At 45.2% G+C, this 21,803-nt stretch overlaps 1 protein-coding gene across 2 annotated transcripts in view; it reads right to left on the minus strand.

Moving 5' to 3' along the window:
- Positions 1 to 21,803, minus strand: part of LEMD2 (LEM domain nuclear envelope protein 2) — an 87,639-nt gene that overhangs the window by 63,585 nt on the left and 2,251 nt on the right. For both annotated transcript variants that reach the window (XM_069756597.1, XM_069756596.1), the window contains 2 exons: positions 10,900 to 10,940; positions 2,203 to 2,278 (listed from right to left, as the gene is read on the minus strand). In XM_069756597.1, the coding sequence (XP_069612698.1) occupies positions 2,203 to 2,278; positions 10,900 to 10,940 (117 nt within the window). The remainder of the gene's footprint in view (positions 1 to 2,202; positions 2,279 to 10,899; positions 10,941 to 21,803) is intronic.

The raw sequence follows: 21,803 nt of genomic DNA on the forward strand, positions 1-21,803 counted from the left end.
TGTAACAGAAAAAGTGAAAAAAAGTCAAAGTGCGATGAAATTGCAAAATAAGTGCAATCCCACACTTGCTGAGCTTTTTTGATAGGTTCACTAAATGCTAAGACTGTGTGCACACGTTGCGGATTTGATTACAGATCTGCTGCGTTTTTTGCCGCACAGAATTGCATCAAATCTGCAGTGTAGTGCATAACCAATGTAAGTCTATGGGAGCCGCAGACTTGTGCACATGCTGTGGGAAAAGCCGCACCGAAACGCAGCTTCTTTTTTTTTCACAGCATGTCACTTCTTTTGTGCGGAACTGCAGCGTTTCTGCACCATAGACTTACATTGAGTCAGGCACATCGCAGCAAAACCGCAGATGTAAAAAAGATCTGCAGTTTTGCTGCGGATATGGGTCCGAGAAACGCTGCAGTTCGGGAGGAGGGAAGTGTGTGGGTGGTGGTGTGCGTGTATGTGTGTGCGGGCGGGGTCTGCGGGCTGTGGGGTTGTGTGTAGGGCTGTCAGGGTGTGTGCGGGGGGTCTTTTGGGGTGTGTGTGCAGGCATCATCCGATGGGACTACAAGTACGCAGCATCCAATCTGCAGCTAATCCGGATGTAATCCGGACAGTGGACACGTACCCTACACTATCCATACATCTATCAATAGATATCTCTATCCAGATATATCTATAGATAGATATATGAATAGATAAATGTATGCATTTATAGCTCTATCTATATGTAGATCTGTCTATCCATCTCATCTATCTATCTGTGTGTAATGGAGTGTGGGTTGGACAAATGTAAAAGAGGAGGTTGGACAATAATGACATCACAAATCTTTTTTTTTTAATTTTTCAATAATACATCTTTATTTAGCTTTCAAAAACGCACAAAACTACATCAAAACTGCACCAAAAACAAATAAAAAATGCATCAAAACCGCGCAAAAAACGTACCAAAACTGCATCCAAACTGCACCAAAAACTGCATAAGGTTATGTGCACACGTTGCAGACTTGCCTGCGGATTTTTCTGCACTAAAACCGCAGCTCTTGGCAGAAAACGCAGATGCGTTTTTGGCGTGGTTTTTTATGCGTTTTTGAAAGCTAAATAAAGATGTATTATTGAACACAAAAAAAAAAAGATTTGTGATGTCATGTCTTGTCCAACCTCCTCTTTTACATTTGTCCAACCCACACTCCATTACACACAGATAGACAGACAGACAGATAGAAGGAATGAGATGGATAGATGTAGATAGATATATGGATAGTTAGGCTACTTTAACACATCAGGTTTTTGCCGTCAGGCATAATCTGGTGAGTTGTATTAGCGCCGAATTGCGCCTGATGGCCTCACGTTTCATCCGTTTTTTTGTCGGTCAAAAGTAATAGTTTCTGGCGGATGGAGAAAACGTACAAAGGAAAGTTTTTTCTGTCCGGCGAAAAAAGGCGCAGCGACGGATCCGGCGAAAAACGTATGAAACTGAGATGTGAAATGATGAATCCGGCCTCCAAATCCGGTTTTTCATGCATTTTTTCCATTGAAATCATGCACATTTTCCGTTCTCTCTTTTAAAAAAAAACAAACGGATCAGTTGCATCAGTTTTTCACTATTTGCAACGGATCTGTTTTTTCAAAAATTCGTCCGATCCTGCCTGACGGAAACAAACTGATGTGTGAAAGTAGCCCCACAGTCTGACCCCAGCACCGCCCCCAGCATTCTTGATGAGTGACTGCTGACTGTGAGGCTGGGTCACGCCTGCTGCTGACGTCACATCACTTTCCAGAGTCTGGAAATTGACGTGACATCGGCGGAAATTAGCAACGGTTGCAGCCTGGGGGTCACGTGACCCGGACTCAGCCGCTGGCATAGCGCCGCTCACAGGCGAAAACGGCAAAATAAGGTATTTGCAAAATTCATTAGGGGCCCCGGGGGATACATTGGGGGGTTAATTGCAAGTAGTGGACAACCCCTTTAACTAATTTGTATAGTCTGCTCAAAGATCAGCACAAAGCAAGACTTTATTGTAAACTTTAAATGGACAATGGTGACTACACCATTTCAGATTTGGCAGGGGCTCGGGGTGTAACTGCTCATTAAATAGCACTTACTGACAAGACTTAGCATTACAGCAACTTTCTGCTACAGATCTAGATTGCTTGCTGCTATGGCACATCATTAAAAGGTTCTTTTCAACAAAAACAATCAACACGTACCGGCCTCCAAGGACAAAAAATCATACAATTCTGACAAGACTTGGAGAGTAATTTCCTTTTGCTTGGCTTTGCAAAACTAGAAAGAATGGAGGATAAATAGAAGAATTAGCTTTAATAAATAGGAAACAAAAACAATGGGGAATTTAAATTCTCAAATGAAGAACATTAACAATAGACATAAGGTTTAGGCTATGTGCACACCATGCGTTTTTGCTGTGTTTTTTCCATGCGGAAATGGGCCACAAACGCAATGGAATCCTTATGCAAGGTACCGTAATTCAATGACAATCATGAAGTTCTCTGCACATGATCAGTAAATTTACTTTGAGTATTTGCACTGTGTTTTTTTCTGCAGCATGTCAATTCTTTGTGCGTTTCTGGACCCATTGACTTCAATGGAGTCAGTCAAATCCGCAGCAAAAACGCAGGTATAGAAATGTTTGTGGATTTGCGGAGTTTTTGTTTTGCGTTTTACTGGCTTGCTATGGCATTTCCAACATTGTCACCGTTGTGACAGAGTGGAAAGGACCGGTACGGTGGTTCTTACCGGCAGTAACCCTACCGCCAGTAAGACAGTTGGTCACAGTGCTGCAGGATCATGCTGGCAGATGTCAGCGTGATCCCGCAGCTGTGACTGTGACCTGCAGGTGTGGACTGATGAGACTACTGCTCCCATCGGGCTACGTCTGCTGTCACTGATAAGAGTGAAAGCAGGTGCCGCTAATGAGAGATGTAGCATCATCTGCTGATGCCTGTGCTCACAGTTAAAAGAAAAAAAAAAAAAAGTAAAATTACAAAAATTACATACACAAATAAAAAAAATAAAAAAATACTCACAATAACGCCCAATCCCCAACACCCTCATCTCCAGGAAATAATGTAAAATAATAAACCAACATATACTCACCTCTCCATCGTAGTCCAGGTAATCCGAGTGTCCCACGGCGATCTGACGTTTAGAACAGTAACATCGGGAGATGTGACCGCTCTACCCGGCCACTGGCGATCTACTGACAGGAGGTAATCACTCCCACAGTGTATCACTGTGCAGCTGTGAGAGTTCACCGGAGTTCATCAGCTCCGGTGTTCTCACTTACAGCACCACTGCGTGAGAACTTTCCCATGCAGCGATGCTGTAAGGGAGATCACCGGAGTTGGTCAGCTGATGAACTCTCACGGCAGATCAGTGATACACTACGGGAGCGATTACCTCCTGTCAGTGTATCGCTGGCTGTCTTTGAGAGCAGTATCATCAGTGATGTGACTGAACTCAAAGTGATCAGGATCGTTGTGGGACATGATGGATTATCTTCTCAGGTGAGGAATATTGCGGTTTATTATTTTACTTTTGTTGCAAGAGACGTTGGCTTCAGTGGATTAGGCCTTCGGTGAGTATGGTTTAACCCCTTAGTGACAGAGCCAATTTGGTACTTAATGACCAGGCCAATTTTTGCAATTCTGACCACTGTCACTTTATGAGGTTATAACTCTGGAACGCTTCAACGGATCCCGCTGATTCTGAGATTGTTTTCTCGTGACATATTGTACTTCATGTTAGTGGTAACATTTCTTCGATATTACTTGCGATTATTTATGAAAAAAACGGAAATATGGCGAAAATTTTTAAAATTTTGCAATTTTCAAACTTTGTATTTTTATGCCCTTAAATCAGAGAGATATGTCACGAAAAATAGTTAATAAATAACATTTCCCACATGTCTACTTTACATCAGCACAATTTTGGAAACAAAATTTTTTTTTGTTAGGGAGTTATAAGGGTTAAAAGTTGACCAGCAATTTCTCATTTTTACAACACCATTTTTTTTTAGGGACCACATCACATTTGAAGTCATTTTGAGGGGCCTATATGATAGAAAATAATGAAGTGTGACACCATTCTAAAAACTACACCCCTCAAGGTTCTCAAAACCACATTCAAGAAGTTTATTAACCCTTTACGTGCTTCACAGGAACTGAAACAATGTGGAAGGAAAAAATGAACATTTAACTTTTTTTTGCAAACATCTTAATTCAGAACCATTTTTTTTATTTTCACAAGTGTAAAAACAGAAATGTAACCATAAATTTTGTTATGCAATTTCTCCTGAATACGCCAATACCCCATATGTGGGGATAAACCACTGTTAGGGCGCACCGCAGAACTTAGAAGTGAAGGAGCGCCGTTTGACTTTTTCAATGCAGAATTGGCTGGAATTGAGATCGGACGCCATGTCACGTTTAGAGAGCCCCTGATGTGCCTAAACAGTGGAAACTCCCCACAAGTGACACCATTTTGGAAACTAGACCCCTTAAGGAACTTATCTAGATGTGTGGTGAGCACTTTGAACCCCCAAGTGCTTCACAGAAGTTTATAACGTAGAGCCGTGAAAAAAAAAAAAAAAAAAAAATCGCATTTTTTCTACAAAAATGATCTTTTTGCCCACAAATTTTTATTTTCACAAGGGTAACAGGAGAAATTAGACCACAAAAGTTGTTGTGCAATTTCTTCTGAGTACGCTGATACCCAATATGTGGGGGTAAACAACTGTTAGGGCGCACCGCAGAGCTTGGAAGAGAAGGAGTGCCGTTTTACTTTTTCAATGTAGAATTGGCTGGAATTGAGATTGGACGCCATGTCGCGTTTGGAGAGCCCCTGATGTGCCTAAACAGTGGAAACCCCCCACAAGTGACCCCATTTTGGAAACTAGACCCCCCCAAGGAACTTATCTAGATGTGTGGTGAGAACTTTGAATGCCCAAGTGCTTCACAGAAGTTTAGAATGCAGAGTCGTGAAAATAAAAAATATTTTTTGTTTTTTCACAAAAAAGATTTTGTAGCCCCCAAGTTTTTATTTTCACAAGGGTAACAAGAGAAATTGGACCCCAAAAGTTGTTGTCCAATTTATCCCGAGTACGCTGATGCCCCATATGTGGGGGTAACCCACTGTTTGGGCGCACGGCAGAGCTCAGAAGGGAGGGAGCACCATTTGACTTTTTGAGCGCAAAATTGGCTGTCGTGTTTGGAGACCCCCTGATGTACCTAAACAGTGGAAACCCCCCAATTCTAGCTCCAACCCTAACTCCAACACACCCCTAACCCTAATCCCAACCTGATCCATAATCCTAATCACTAACCCTAACCATAATCACAACCCTTACCCCAAAACAACCCTAATGTCAACCCTAACCATAACCCTAATCAAAACCCTAAATCCAACACACCCCTAATCCTAATCTCAACCCTAACCTCAAACCTAACCCTAATCCCAATACACCCCTAATCACAACCCTAACCTTAACCCTAATCCCAAACCTAACCCTAATCCCAAGCGTAACCCTAATGCCAACCCTAACCCTAATACCAACCCTAATCCAAACCCTAACCCTAATCCCAGCTCTAACCCTAACTTTAGCCCCAACCCTAGCCCTAACTTTAGCCCCAACCCTAACCCTAAGGCTACTTTCACACTTGCGTCGTTTGGCATTCTGTCGCAATCCGTCTTTTGGACAAGAAACGGATCCTGCAAATGTGCCCGCAGGATGCGTTTTTTGCCCATAGACTTGTATTGCCGACGGATCGTGACGGATGGCCACACGTCGCGTCCGTCGTGCACTGGATCAGTTGTGTTTTGGCGGAGCGTCGGCACAAAAAAAGTTCAATGAAACGTTTTTTTGTACGTCGCATCCGCCATTTCTGACCGCGCATGCGTGGTCGTAACTCCGCCCCCTCCTCCCCAGGACATAGATTGGGCAGCGGATGCGTTGAAAAACTACAGCTGCTACCCACGTTGTGCACAATTTTCACAACGTGCGTCGGTATGTCGGGCCGACGCATTGCGACGGCCCCGTACCGACGTAAGTGTGAAAGAAGCCTAACCCTAAGTTTAGCCCCAACCCTAACCCTAAATTTAGCCCCAACCCTAACCCTAAATTTGGCCCCAACCCTAACCCTAAATTTGGCCCCAACCCTAGCCCTACCCCTAATTTTAGCCCCAACTGCTGTTCTCCTGCCGGCCGGCAGATGGAGACAGATGGCGGGCGCACTGGGCATGCGTCCGCCATGTTCTTCTGCCGGCGGCCAGGAGGAGCAGCAAGAGGATCCAGGGACCTAGGTGAGTATGCTAGGGTCCCCGAATCCCCCTATTTCTCTGTCCTCTGATGTGCGATCACATCAGAGGACAGAGAATTACACTTTACTTTTTTTTTTTTTTTTTGCGGTCGCCGGTAAACGGTTAATTACCGGCGATCGCAAATGCGGGGTGGGTTAAAAAACCCCCGAATCATGTTCTCTGGGGTCTCGGCTACCCTCGGCAGCCGAGACCCCGGAGAAAATCGGCCTCTGGGGGGCGCTATGGACTTTTTCCACAGCGCCGTTAATTAACGGCGCTGTGGTTTAAGTACCCTTAGCGGCCGCTAGGGTTGAGCGAAACGGATCGTTCATTTTCAAAAGTCGCCGACTTTTGGCAAAGTCGGGTTTCATGAAACCCGACCCGATTCCTGTGTGGGGTCGGCCATGCGGTACGCGACTTTCGCGCCAAAGTCGCGTTTCGTATGACGCGCTTGGCGCCATTTTTTTCAGCCAATGAAGGGGCGTGGGCAGAGTGATGACATAGGTCTTAGGGGCGTGGACGCCTATCGCCATGTTGTCGCTTGTGCGCTGTAGCGATTTGCACTGTGTAACACCAGCTTCAGGGGAGGGGGGGGGGGGGGAGAGGGAGAGGGCGAGGGAGAGAGAGAGAGAGAGAGAGAGCGCGAGAGAGAGAGAGAGAGGGAGGGAGAGGGAGAGGGAGAGGGAGAGGGAGAGGGAGAGAGAGAGAGAGAGAGAGAAAAAAAAAAAAAAAAAAAAAAAAAATCGGCCGATTTCACTCGCCTCGACTTTTGAGATAGTCGGGTTTCGCGAAACCCGGCTCGACCCTAAAAAAGTCAAGGTCGCTCAACCCTAGCGGCCGCCGTTAAAAGGCGTATCGGCAGTCGCTAAGGGGTTATTTAAGGTTATTAACCCCTTCATGACCTTGGGATTTTTCATTTTTCCGTGTTCGTTTTTCACTCCCCTCCTTCCCAGAGCCATAACTTTTTTATTTTTCCGTCAATTTGGCCATGTGAGGGCTTATTTTTTGCGGGACGAGTTGTACTTTTTAACGACATCATTGGTTTTAGCATGTCGTGCACTAGAAAACGGGAAAAAAATTCCAAGTGTGGTGAAATTGCAAAAAAAAGTGCAATCCCACACTTGTTTTTTGTTTGGCTTTTTTGCTAGGTTCACTAAATGCTAAAACTGACCTGTCATTATGATTCTCCAGGTCAGTACGAGTTCATAGACACCTAACATGACTAGGCTATTTTTTACCTAAGTGGTGAAAAAAAATTCCAAACTTTGCTTAAAAAAAAAAAAAAGAAAATTGCACCATTTTCCGATACCCGTAGCGTCTCCATTTTTCATGATCTGGGGTCGGTTGAGGGCTTATTTTTTATGTGCCGAGATGACGTTTTTAATGATAGCATTTTGGTGCAGATACGTTCTTCTGATCGCCCGTTATTGCATTTTAATGCAATGTCACGGCGACCAAAAAAACGTAATACTGGCGTTTCGAATTTTTTTCTCGCTACGCTGTTTAGCGATCAGGTTAATGCTTTTTTTTTTTTAATTGATAGATCGGGCGATTCTGAGCGCAGCGATACCAAATATGTGTAGATTTGATATTTTTTTTATTGATTTATTTTGATTGGGGCGAAAGGGGGGTGATTTAAACTTTTATATTTTTTTTCACATTTTTTTAACTTTTTTTTTTTTTTTTACTTTTGTTATGCTTCAATAGCCTCCATGGGAGGCTAGAAGCAGGCACAACACGATCGCCTCTGCTACATAGCAGCGATCTGCTGTTTGCTGCTATGTAGCAGAATTGCAGGTGTGCTGTGAGCGCCGACCCGCGCCTATTACGGGCACATGTCAGCTGTTCAAAACAGCTGACATGTCCCGCCTTTGATGTGGACTCACCGCCGGAGCCCGCATCAAAGCAGGGGATCTGACCTCGGACGAACTATCCCGTCCGAGGTCAGAAAGGGGTTTAAGGAGTCTGTGTCATTATTTCAAATAAAGGACTTTATTCTGTGTGTCTGTGCTTTTATACAATATCACTATGGGGTTACTAATGGATAGGTGTCTAATAGAAGCTTCTCCATTACTAGCCTGTGGGCTTGATGTCACATGACCGTACAAAGGTGACATCAACCCCACAAATATGAAGCCCACTTGCCACCACTACAGGGCAAGTGGGAAGAGAGAGGCTAACTGCCAGAATTGGCGCATCTTATAGATGCGCCTTTTCTGGGGCGCTGAGAGCTGATGTTTTCAGTCTGGCAAGGGCCAATATCCATGGCCCCTTCCTGGGCTATTAATTTCAGCCCGCAGCTGTCTGCCTAGCCTTTGCTGGTTAGATTTTATTGGGGGACTATGTCAATTTTTTTCTGGGGTCCCTCTGTAAACTAGCCTGGGAACCTTTATGGGTATTTGCTGCTTCCCAGAATATAAACATCAGTCCTCAGCTTTCCCTCTGCTGGTAATTAAAATTACGCGAGACCAATTTTTTTGTTTCATTTTTCTTTAAAATTAACAGTTGCTGGTTACAGTCTATGTACGTTAGTTCTGTTAACGCTCCTACATAGGCTGGTGACAATGTGTATGTTTGTGTGTACTTATTGGCTTAGTAATGAGCATATCAGGTTGACACCTTCTCATTACTAAAGGTACCGTCACACTAAGCGACGCTGCCGCGATACAGACAATGATGTCGATCGCTTCAGCGTCGCTGTTTGGTCGCTGGAGAGCTGTCACACAGACAGCTCTCCAGCGACCAACGATACCGAAGTCCCCGGGTAACCAGGGTGAACATCGGGTTACTAAGCGCAGGGCCGCGCTTAGTAACCCGATGTTTACCCTGGTTACCGTTGTAAAAGTAAAAAAACAAACACTGCATACTTACATTCCGGTGTCTGTCCCTCGCCTTCAGCTTCCCGCACTGACTGAGCGCCGGCTGGAAAGCAGAGCGGTGACGTCACCGCTGCACAGCGCGCTTTACGGCCGGCGCTCAGTCAGTGCGGGAAACTGAAGGCGAGGGATGTGACCAGACACCAGAATGTAAGTATGTAGTGTTTGTTTTTTTACTTTCACAACGGTAACCATGGTAAACATCGGGTTACTAAGTGCGGCCCTGCGCTTAGTAACCCGATATTTACCCTGGTTACCAGTGAAGACATCGCTGGATCGGCGTCACACACGCCGATCCAGCGATGTCAGCGGGAGATCAGCGACAAAATAAAGTTCTGATCTTTCCCCAGCGACCAACGATCTCCCAGCAGGGGCCTGATCGTTGGTCGCTGTCACACATAACGATTTTGTTAACGATATCGTTGCTACGTCACAAAAAGCAACGATATCGTTAACAATATCGTTATGTGTGACGGTACCTTAAGCCTACAGCTAGGTGTCAATGACAGCTGCTGAAACCAAGCCCTACTACTGTATCAGCATGAAAAAAAGTGGTATTGAAACAAGAAATTACATCACAAAACTTTTTTAAATATCTTTATTTAGCTCAAAAAAGCCTTCATTGCTATACAAAAATGCATGCAAAAGGCATACAAAAAACGTGGCAAAAACTGCAAGCAAATACTCAACGTGCGCACATAGCCTTAAAATCTGGCACTGACAGACATTGATAGATGATTGATTATAAAGTATTTTGGATTACTGGACAGCTATGAAAAATTAACATGTTAACATAAATTTTGCAAGGAAAATTGTTTTCTTTGTAACCCATTTGTATTTTTTCACTCTGTCCTCTGCTGCTGGTTTTGTGAAACATCAGATTCATGTCCCAGACTGATGACTAGACTACTTTATAATACAGATCTCCATTAGATTTTGTATTGTACATAGATTTCGTCATTACTCTGTGGTCCACGTAACCGTATAGTCATGCAAGAATAGTGTTAAGATAATGGCACAAAAGGGGCAAACTTCATATATCGGGGCGCAACTGCAGCCCAAAATGGTGCCAAATAACGTTTCATCTAGTTTTAAACCTATAAATGTGTTTAAAACAAAATAAATAGGATTTGCTTTTGTGGGAAGTGGGCTTGGCTTAAAAGGAGAGCAACATGTTCATAAAGACACCTATGCAAGCACCATTTGGGCACACAGGTTGGTGTAAAATAAAGCTAAATGATAGGTGGTTTAAGTAGATTGGTCGAAAGTAAAGATAGCCGATAGGCGGAGTATAGTAGATTGGTGAAGAAAGAAAGCTAAATGATAGTTGAAGTAAAGTAGATTGCTCTAAAGTAAAGATAAGCGATAGGTGAAGTAAAGTAGACTGGTGTAGAATAAAGCTAAACGATGGGTGTTAAGTTTCAACTTCCATTAAACAGCTAAGGAAAAATAAAAGTTGTTCCTTCACGGATAATGGCTGCTTGTGAAAAAAAGACGACAACACCCTAATGCTATTTACATAGCAGAAACCGCCAGTACACAAAACACTGGCATAAAGTATGGGTATTAGAATTTATTGTGAATGCATCACGGTTACACTGGTTATACTTGGACAGGCAGTAATTTGCAAAGATGTGCAGATAGATAAAAATTACATACGTTCTCATAGAAACTAAATAAAGAAGAAATCCATTAAAAAAAAAATACAGTTACCGGATCTTTTTTGCCTTCGCAGTCAGCAGGAAGAAGTTTTTCTGCAAAACAAAATATATAAGGATTAATGTCTATTAGATGCCATCTATGTAGCTGTTTTCTTGCTGAATCTGTAAGGCCAGGTTCACACTACGCTAGCAGCAGCCCGTTCAGCACATACGCTAACGGGCTGCTGTAACACAATTGCCGACGTTTGCATCGCGCTAGCACAGATAGAGCATCTGCTAGCTCTATCTGCGCTAGAAGTGACGGACTCGGAAACGCTGCAGCCCGCGTCTCAGGATCCGTCACTCAATGACGGCACATTGTGGGCGTGCGCTAGCGATGCGTCTGACATTGCTTTCAATGGCGGTGTTAACGGACTATGTTACACCGCGTTATGCCACGGTGTAACGTAGTCCGTTTAACATGCCACCATAACCCAATGTGAACCCGGCCAAATAGATGTCAACGGATGACGCATTAATGGCTCTATTGCGCATTGACACCAATTAAAAAAAATAAATAAAATAGATCAGTTTGTGAATAATGGACTAAAAAAAGGTGTCAGCATAGCTTTTTTCCTAATGAATATCTGCAGGATCCCTTCTAACGGCTCATTGCTGGACATGTGAACATAGCCTCACACCAAGAAACCTTATGTTTCCTCCCTTCTAGACTGTCAATTAGATCTTTGCATTAATGGCTAGGATAAACATCCAAACCAGGGGGCTGTTAAAGGTTTAGGATTTGTATGCAAATTTTGGTTAAGATTCTGTGCTAACATCCACATAAAAACTACAAACTTTCTACATATCTTGCATGTTAATTTTTCCACATGGAATAGAAGAAATTTTGCAAGTAGTGATGAGCGAACGTGCTCGGGTAAGGCTATTTTGACACTAGCGTCGTACTCGGCCCGTCGCAGTGCATCGGGCCGACGTACCGATGCTAGCAGTGAATGCTAGCAGATACATTTTTCCAGTGCATCCACTGCCCCATTGTGAGGTGCAGGGAGGTGGGGGCGGAGTTCCGGTCGCGCATGCACGGTCGGAGATGGCGGACCGTTGGCAGCAAAAAACTTTACATGTAACGTTTTTTGCAGCCGACAGTCCGCCGCAACCATCGCACAACGGTTGCGACGTGTGGCAAAGTGTCGCAATGCGTCGCTAATGTTAGTCAATGGAGAAAAAAAAACGCATCCTGCAAGCAATTTTACAGGATGCGTTGTTTCACCTAAACGACGCATTGCGACGTTTTCAAAACGAAGCTAGTGTGAAAGTAGCCGGGAGGGCGAGAGAGAGAGCGAGCGCGAGAGAAAGAGAGGGCAAGAGAGAGAGAGGGCAAGAGAGAGAGGGCAAGAGAGAGAGGGCAAGAGAGAGGGCAAGAGGGCAAGAGAGAGAGGGCAAGAGAGAGGGCAAGAGAGAGGGCAAGAGAGAGAGGGGGCAAGAGAGAGAGGGCAAGAGAGAGAGAGGCAAGAGAGAGAGGGGCAAGAGAGAGAGGGAAAGAGAGAGAGGGAAAGAGAGAGAGGGAAAGAGAGAGAGGGAAGAGAGAGAGGAAAGAGGGAAGGGAGAGAGAGAGAAGAGAGAAGAGGGAAAGAGAGAGAGAGGGAAAGAGAGCAGGAGGGGAAAGAGGGAAGGCGAGGAGAGGGGGAAGAGGGAAGAGAGGGAAAGAGAGCGCGAGAGAGAGGGGGAAAGAGGGGGAAAGAGAAGAGGGGGAAAGAGGGGGAAAGAGGGGGCAAGAGGGGGAAAGAGGGGGAAAGAGGGGGAAAGAGGGAACGGGGACAAGAGGGGGAAAGAGGGGGAAAGAGGGGAAAGAGGGGCGAAAGAGGGGGAAAGAGAGGGGAAAGAGGGGGAAAGAGGGACGAGGAGGAAAGAGGGGGAAAGAGGGGGAAAGAGGGGGAAAGAGGGGGGAAAGCAGGGGGACAAGAGGAGGGGGGGAAAGAGGGGGAAAGAGGGGGAAAGAGGGGGAAAGAGGGGGAAAGAGGGGGAAAGAGGGGGAAAGAGGGGGAAAGAGGGGGGAAAGAGGGGGGAAAGAGGGGGAAAGAGGGGGAAAGAGGGGGAAAGAGGGGGAAAGAGGGGGAAAGAGGGGGAAAGAGGGGGAAAGAGGGGGAAAGAGGGGGAAAGAGGGGGAAAGAGGGGGAAAGAGGGGGAAAGAGGGGGAAAGAGTTGGAAAGAAAGAGAGGGAAAGAAAGAGAGGGAAAGAAAGAGAGGGAAAGAAAGAGAGGGAAAGAAAGAGAGGGAAAGAGGGAAAGAGGGAAAGAGGGAGAGAGGGAAAGAGAGCGCGAGAGGGGGAAAGAGGGGGAAAGAGGGGGAAAGAGGGGGAAAGAGGGGGAAAGAGGGGGAAAGAGGGGGAAAGAGGGGGAAAGAGGGGGAAAGAGGGGGAAAGAGGGGGAAAGAGGGGGAAAGAGGGGGAAAGAGGGGGAAAGAGGGGGAAAGAGGGGGAAAGAGGGGGAAAGAGGGGGAAAGAGGGGGAAAGAGGGGGAAAGAGGGGGAAAGAGGGGGAAAGAGGGGGAAAGAGGGGGAAAGAGGGGGAAAGAGGGGGAAAGAGGGGGAAAGAGGGGGAAAGAGGGGGAAAGAGGGGGAAAGAGGGGGAAAGAGGGGGAAAGAGGGGGAAAGAGGGGGAAAGAGGGGGAAAGAGGGGGAAAGAGGGGGAAAGAGGGGGAAAGAGGGGGAAAGAGGGGGAAAGAGGGGGAAAGAGGGGGAAAGAGGGGGAAAGAGGGGGAAAGAGGGGGGAAAGAGGGGGGAAAGAGGGGGAAAAGAGGGGAAAAGAGGGGGAAAGAGGGGGAAAGAGGGGGAAAGAGGGGGAAAGAGGGGGAAAGAGGGGGAAAGAGGGGGAAAGAGGGGGAAAGAGGGGGAAAGAGGGGGAAAGAGGGGGAAAGAGGGGGAAAGAGGGGGAAAGAAAGAGAGGGAAAGAAAGAGAGGGAAAGAAAGAGAGGGAAAGAAAGAGAGGGAAAGAAAGAGAGGGAAAGAAAGAGAGGGAAAGAAAGAGAGGGAAAGAAAGAGAGGGAAAGAAAGAGAGGGAAAGAAAGAGAGGGAAAGAAAGAGAGGGAAAGAAAGAGAGGGAAAGAAAGAGAGGGAAAGAAAGAGAGGGAAAGAGAGAGGGAAAGAGAGAAAGAGCGAGAAAGAAAAAGAGAAAGAAAGAGAGAAAAAGAGAAAGAAAGAGAGAAAAAGAGAAAGAAAGAGAAAAAGAGAAAGAGAAAGAGAGAGAGAGAAAGAGAGAGGTCCAGTGCATGACGGATGAAACGGATGGCCATCCGTCACAATCCGTTGCTAATACAAGTCTATGGGAAAAAACAGGAACCTGCAGAAAAATTTGCAGGATCCTGTTTTTTCAAAACTCGACGGATTTCGATGACAAAAGACAGAAGTGTGAAAGAGGCCTTATTACATGATTAGCGAAAAAGGAGATTTTGCATTCCAGAGTATTCTGCGCTGCTGTGTGAAGGATGCCGTTCCACAGTACAGTAGCAACTTCATAGTTTTTATTTGTACGAGTTTCATTCTCGCACCAAGCTTTTTTTCAAAATCAAACTACATAGCACAATTAGTATGTCGGGAAAGGGTTTAAGTACTGAGGGAAAAAAACACCAACACTTAAAAAAGGGGAACCGCCCACCTGGGTGTGAACAAATGGTTAACATTGTAAAGAGACTAATATTTGGACAAAAATATAGTTAAGACATACAATAAATGTGCTATGTAGTGTTTTTTTTTTTTTGTCTTCTATTATCGCACAAAACGAGTAAAAGTAAACTATGAAATTGCTATTCCACTCTCGACCGGCTTCCTTCATACAGCAGCGCGGTCTACTCTGAGACGTCAATCTACTTTTTCTACTACTCGATATGCAAAAGGGTTCGCCGTCCTCTGCTGACTGGACTGCAGCGGCGGTAATATCCATGGGCAGTCAGTAGTCAGGACCCTTGCAGGCGACCACCCCCATAACTCCCTTCTCATCTGTACTTTTCAAGATCCCCCTATGTGCGCTTGTCCCCCCCACCCTGCATCCTTCCTCTCTTTTTTTTTCTTTAATCACATGATGTCATAGACCTAATGGAAGAGAGGCAAAATGAGCAATTATAAGTACACAGTGCTGTATAATATGGTGATTGCAATATATTAAGAGGATAGTCTCAATGACATAGACATTGTTGCATGTTGAGGATGTGATGTGACCCGGCTGTACAGTGTTTGGCATGTCCACCTTCCAGGGCCTTCTCCGGGGACAATTGTTAGGGTAGGGGAAATGGCCGCAGATAAATATGTATGAGAAAGCAACGGGCAAGTAAAGCTTGGGTAAGGTGTTATCCGAGTATTTTGGGCGTGCTTGAATATGATGAGCGAGCCCACGCAGATGCAAGTCTGGTGGCTGTTAGACAGCTGCAACACATGCAGGGATTGCTGAACAACAGGTGTTGTGGTTGTCTAACAGCTGCCTTAAAGGGAACTTGTCAGCAGAAAAACGCTACTAACCTGCAGATATTAAGCTTATTTGCAGGTTAATAAGAGTTATTATGCTGCCTGACGCCTGCAAGAAGCCTAACATTGCGGGGAGAATATGAGCTTTATTCTCCTAGCAGTGTTCCCGCCTCAGTCACTGGGAGAGGGCCGTACTGGTTAAGTCTCAGAGAAGTTATTTTTATGCAGGTAGACAGGGCACCTGGATTTGGTAACGTATGGCTTTGGGGTGCGGTTTACAGGACAAAAGGAACAGAACTTACATTTTATATTTAAGCCAGGGCAAAAGACAGTATTAATAAAAAAAATAAACAAACAAAAAATCTCACAAATGGGACAAAACAATACCGCACATACAATTACATAAAATATACAGGATTAATAAAGAAACTTACTACCTGATCACAGAGCTGATTCGGCTTAGCGCTGAGCACTTTGAAAAACAACCAGTGAGATCAATAATGCATACACTTATGTATCTCTCTTCATGAAGACAGATAATTCGCCTTGACCTTTTAGCCGGATGTGGGTTACACCCACAACACCCCCCCCCCCCTTTGCTGAGCTCATGTGGGTTGGGTGGTGGGAAATTCTCAGCCTTTCAGGATTTTATGAAATTCTCAACATTAAACAATATCTTCACTTCAGACGAGTGTACTCTGGTTGGAATTCAACTGACACTGGAATGGAATGGCTGTCTGACATGTAGAGAAGCTGATTTTTTATAAAACCGTGCAGTGGTCTCTTAATTTTTGCCAGAGGGTGTGGGTGTGTGTGTGTATATGCAACCCTGCATTGTTAGTACCTAATAGTGCCCTCATTTTGAAAGGATAAAAACTATTATAGCCAGACAGGAGTCTTTCAATTCTTGTTCAAAAGATTTTCATCAATTCTTCATTGGAAAATTCATCCAGTTCTGTGAGATTCTAGAGTCATATTGCATGCACTGATATTTTGCAGCCTGGCCACAGATTTTCAATAATGTTCAGATCAGGGGACTGAAGACCATTGTAAAAGCTTCAGCTTGCGCCTTTTGAGGTAGTCTATTGTGGATTTTAACTTGTGTTTATGATCATTATCCATTCTCTTTTCAATTCCAGAGTCTCCTAAATCTTTCTGAAGATCTTTTGCAGTCAATCAGGGATTCTGATCAGGGCTGTGGAGTCTTTAAGACAAACCTCTGACTCCTCAGTTTCGCTGACTCCAACTCCATCATACATGCCTCACTTCTGAGCATGTACTCTTTCACACATTCTGATGATTCCTGCACAGGAAAAAACAGTACTGGTAAGATCCGTGGTCCGTGTGTGCATATGTGACATCCATGTGCAGTCCGTTTGTCCATGTTTACTGTCCTTGTGTCAGTATGTTATATCCATGCACCAGCACCACAGAATAAGTGCCATAGTTCGGTCGCTGATCTCAGTCTGACCGGGAGACAATGATGGGAGTTGAACTCACCAATAAATAATTAAATAAAAACAGCATGAGCTCCTGTGCAATTTTCAGAACCAGCAGAGGGAAAGCCCACGGCTGGGGGCTCATGTTAACAACCTGAGGCAAAGGGCTTTACCTCAAAGGTTTTCGGGCTATTATGAACGACTTACAGCTGATTGCTTAGGCTTTACCGGTGAATTTATGGTTGACCCCAGAGAGGAAAAAAAATTATCCAGGATCCCCCTTTAAATTCAAATGAGCAAAGGCTAAATAGACAGCTGTGGGTTGATATTAATAGCCTGGGAAAAGGTCAGATGTATTGCCCCCAGTCAGACTACCAACATCAGCCCTCAGCTGCCCCAGAAATGGTGCGTCCATAAGATCACCAAATCTGGCGCTTAGCCTTGCTCTTCCCACTTGCCAGTTACCAGTGGGAGCCCACGGCCTTTTTTTTTTTTTTTATTTCATTACTTTATACATGAGGTACAATCCTGCTGCTGAGTACAACTCATGTCAATGTCTCCTGGTCGCGTTGACATCAGTGCGACCATGAGACAATCATGAGAGCTGCCTTAAGCAGCCGGTCGGCGCAAGGAAGCAAGGCGAACTGTACAGCTTGTTTCCAGGCGCTGGTACTTGTCATGCTGATGACACACGGATGTCATCCATGTGTCATCAGTGAGCACGTGTGCAGCACACATTTTGTCCGTGCTGCGACAAAAAACCTGATGTGTCTACGGGTTTTTTCACACGAACACAGACTGTGGTTTTGAAAAATCTGACATGTGCGCATCAACATTGAATACAATGGGTGTGTGCATCTCATTATTTGCGGTCCGTAAAAAATGGACTGCATATGGACATACAAAACGGACTTGTGAAGAAGGCCTGAAGTGTAGAACAGATTCATCGCAACTAAAGTCCTAGCCCCTTATATCAGAAATTGAACAGGAATTTATAAATCATTTCATAACTTTCCCAAATCTCCTCGCCACCCTCCCTGATGTTACTATTACGTCAAATGGATCACGTAATGCTGTATCCCACTCTCACCAACGTGACCTTCCGCACCCCCTGAGGACATGTACAGTCAGCTTGGTCCTGTCCACACGGTCCCAGAGGCATGAGGAGTGAGAGGATGTGGCCCACGCAGTCACTGACATGCCACCACACTTCATTACAACAATGTAACAGTGGTAGGACTAAAGATATAAGCAGATGGATCATGGGCTGTAGTGGACATGGGCTGCCAACTGGCTCCTATGTCTTTCAGAGCACGTTACTCAATGTGACCCCCTTTCATGCATAACAGAGAGACCACATGGCCTTACACTAGCCATTATCCCCTTTGGGCTGAACCTAAATCCACTTCACTTACCTGTAGCAGCTAAAAACTCCACAATCTAAGAGGAGTCATAACTCTGATGGACGGTCCTAGGAAGGCGGTTTTGGAGACATCGCATTCAACCAGGCCCCTGCTACGTAATGAGACTAAACATATCCTGACCATCTGGTTACTATTAGCCATTGTAGGTATCTCCCCTCCCTGACGTGCTAGAACACATCAAGGCCTTCACCATGTTCTGGAGATCTCTGATATATACACGATGTACGGCTAGGACGTACAGTATCTCCATAACGCCTTATTATGTTTCACGAATGTTCTTTGGCAGCTTAAGCATGATATTGCAAGCAACGTGTTGTCCTGCTCTTAGCTGGCTCACTCAAGGTGTGAGATCTGTCACTCAGTCTTCTGAGGCTTGACCACCCCCCCGCTGAGCTAGGTGTTCATACAGCTGATTGTCAGATAAGATACAAATGATTAACATGAAATTATATCTCCCATATTCTTCACAAGCACATTCTCCATTGAACTACTGTACCCATTTTATTACATATTTTAGGAGTCTAAGTCAGTCCATTTTATACCGACTCCACAACCTTGGTTCTGATTTGCCCCTCTAGCAGTCCTACAAGCAGCTCCCACTGAGGTTATGCTTGGTCTTCCAGACCTTATCTTGACCTCCCTGTTGCAGGTAACTGCCATTTCTTAAAGGGAACCTGTCACCCCATTTTTTCAAGAGCTAAAAATAGCGTTAAATAGGGGCAGAGCTGTGCTTTACATTAGTGTATTTTTGGAGCCTTTATTCCCCACCTATGCTGCCGAAATACCTTTGTAAAGTCGCCGTTTTGGGCTGTCACTCACGCTGGTCAGGTCATATGGGCGTGGTGACAGCGGTGTTTCTCCCCCAGATCTCCGTTGGTGGCGTAGTGGTGTGCGCATGTCCAAGTGGCGAATCCACTGCGCAGCTTCAAGGAAAATAGCGTGATCTGCGCTATTCAGCCGTTTATCGGTGGGCGCGGCCATCTTTGTGAGGCTGCACGTGCGCAGATGGTTCTTCTCGGCTTCCCGGAGCTTCAGGAAAATGGCCGCGGAAAGCCGCGCGTGCGCAGATGGAGATCGCGGCGGCCATTTTCCTGCAGCCGAGATGCGAACTCACAAAGATGGCCGAGCCCACAGATAAACGGCTGAATACCGCAGATCGAGCTATTTTCCTTCGAGCTGCGCAGTGGATTCGCCACTTGGACATGTGCACACCACTACGCCACCAACGGAGATCTGGGGGAGAAACAGCGCTGTTACCACGCCCATATAGTAACATAGATAGTAAGGCCGAAAAAAGACATTTGTCCATCCAGTTCAGCCTATATTCCATCATAATAAATCCCCAGATCTACGTCCTTCTACAGAACCTAATAATTGTATGATACAATATTGTTCTGCTCCAGGAAGACATCCAGGCCTCTCTTGAACCCCTCGACTGAGTTCGCCATCACCACCTCCTCAGGCAAGCAATTCCAGATTCTCACTGCCCTAACATATGACCTGACCAGTGTGAGTGACAGCCCAAAACGGCGACTTTACAAAGGTATTTTGGCAGCATAGGTGGGGAATAAAGGCTCCAAAATACACTAATGTAAAGCCCAGCTCTGCCCCTATTTAACGCTATTTTTAGCTCTTCTTGAAAAAACGGGGTGACAGGTTCCCTTTAATTACATTTCGAATTGAGGAAAGGGCAACTTGAAACCACTTTGCCATCTTTTATAACTTTCTCCTGATTTGTGGGCCTGCACAATTTTCATTTTCAGAATGTTAGGCAGCTGCTTAGAAGAACCCATGGATACTGTTTTTTGGCACAATGTCCGAGAAGGCTGGATTTTATCACCTTGCCTTTCCTAATGAGGATAGTGAAGAAGTCATAACTCTGAAACCTTGGTCAAAGTTAACTGCAAGCAAAAGTATCTAACTGAATGCATCTAAAATGGTACCCATCGTTCAAATGCCACAAGATTTAGAGACATGGTTATTTGGCCAATGAACACATGCAGTTAGCTGTCTTTCCCTAACGGTCTACATCAGAAGTCTGAAACAAGTGGCCCACAGGAATCGCAGCTCCCTGTGACAATGGTGGCCCGGTCCAGGGGTCACCAATACCATTTTATCGTTTCAGCATCCTTGGATGCACATTCAATTGAAATGTACTGTGGCGCAGAGACCATGTCTCTGCACCGCAGTACCAGTAAATCAGGGGCCTGCAGCTGACATTGATGTAAAAACACAGACATGTGAGCAACCTCATAGGTTACAATGGCTACGTGTGGCATCTACGAAAAAAAAACAGATGTTTGAAGGAGGACAAAAACAGAAAGTAGAGGAGCTCTGGCTCACCCATCTATTCCACACATACATGTCAGCAGCAGAATGGACAGAACAGAAAAGTACTAAGTAGAGATGAGCGGATCGATTCGTAGGACTCTGCCCAGCATCCAGGTCAGTGGTGCCTGGCAGCTGGAGGAGAGGCCTGTTTGCTACGTAGGCCATGTTCACACCTCAATTTAGCTAACCCTTTAAAGGGAATCTATCAGCAGCTTGTTGCTATGTAATGTAAGGGCAGCATGAGGTGAGTGCAGAGACCGCAATTCTGATCTTTTTGATGTCATTTTGATACAATCACTGTCTTATCTGCTACAGATCTAGCAATTCTCGGTATGTGAAGCTCTGAACAACACTGACAGCTTTCAGTGTACACTGTACTTTAACAGAAAGCTGTGATCAGTGGCTGGGAAGGGGTTACACAGAGCAGTTGACTAAGAAGCACTTGTCACCTAGTCTGGTAGGGATAATCTCCTGCTGATAAAACACTGACTTTAATGAAACAGAGACACAGCCTCATAAGTTCTGTCAGTGTAAATCAAGGTCTCTTCCCTTACATCAGGTTGCTCTCAGATTGCAAAGCAAAAAACTGCTGACAGATTCCCTTTAAAGATGATGCTCTTTTCTTGGACAACGCCTACTTAAATGAAACCATGTCCCATGTGTAATAAGAACAGCCTATACTCACCTCCCGGACCAGCGGTGTCCCAACGATGTTGGCACTAAGTCATAGTGATGTCATGTGAGAGCTGTACCCAGTCAGCAGCCGCTGATTGTTACAACATGTGAACACCGGCAGCCAGCACCGACATCGCTGGAGCAATGCTTGTCCCCATAGGAATCCAGTTAAAAAACAAATCATACAATTAAGAAAAAAGTATGCATTAAGCAAATACTGCCGTTTGGAAACTGCAGTCCACTGAGCTATTCCAAACAGTGGTTTCCAGTACGAATTCACATTTATTTGCTTTTTTCCAATAGATTCCAATTGTGAGTCACTCACTGTATGGCATCGAGCAACTTCCAGATCTCCTGAGTGTAGCGATTGGCAGCAGCAGTCACATTGTCATCTGGGCAGCAGTGGGGAGACATAAGATGGCAGACTAGCCAGAGGGGAACAGCTGAAAATACGGCTCCGATGGATATCGTGGTCACAACTAGTTTTCAAACCATCGTTCAGTTACTGGATTAAAGTGTCTGTTCCTAGACCAGAGGCCTATGGGTGCGAGAGATTCTAGTGCCGCGGCTACACCAGGCCTAGACAAATGCTCCATTGTGCACTACTTGTGAAAAACGCTGCAGCCTCTTTAAGG

This window comes from Ranitomeya imitator, chromosome 3, assembly GCF_032444005.1.
Source record: "Ranitomeya imitator isolate aRanImi1 chromosome 3, aRanImi1.pri, whole genome shotgun sequence".
In the NCBI taxonomy this organism is placed as follows: domain Eukaryota; kingdom Metazoa; phylum Chordata; class Amphibia; order Anura; family Dendrobatidae; genus Ranitomeya; species Ranitomeya imitator.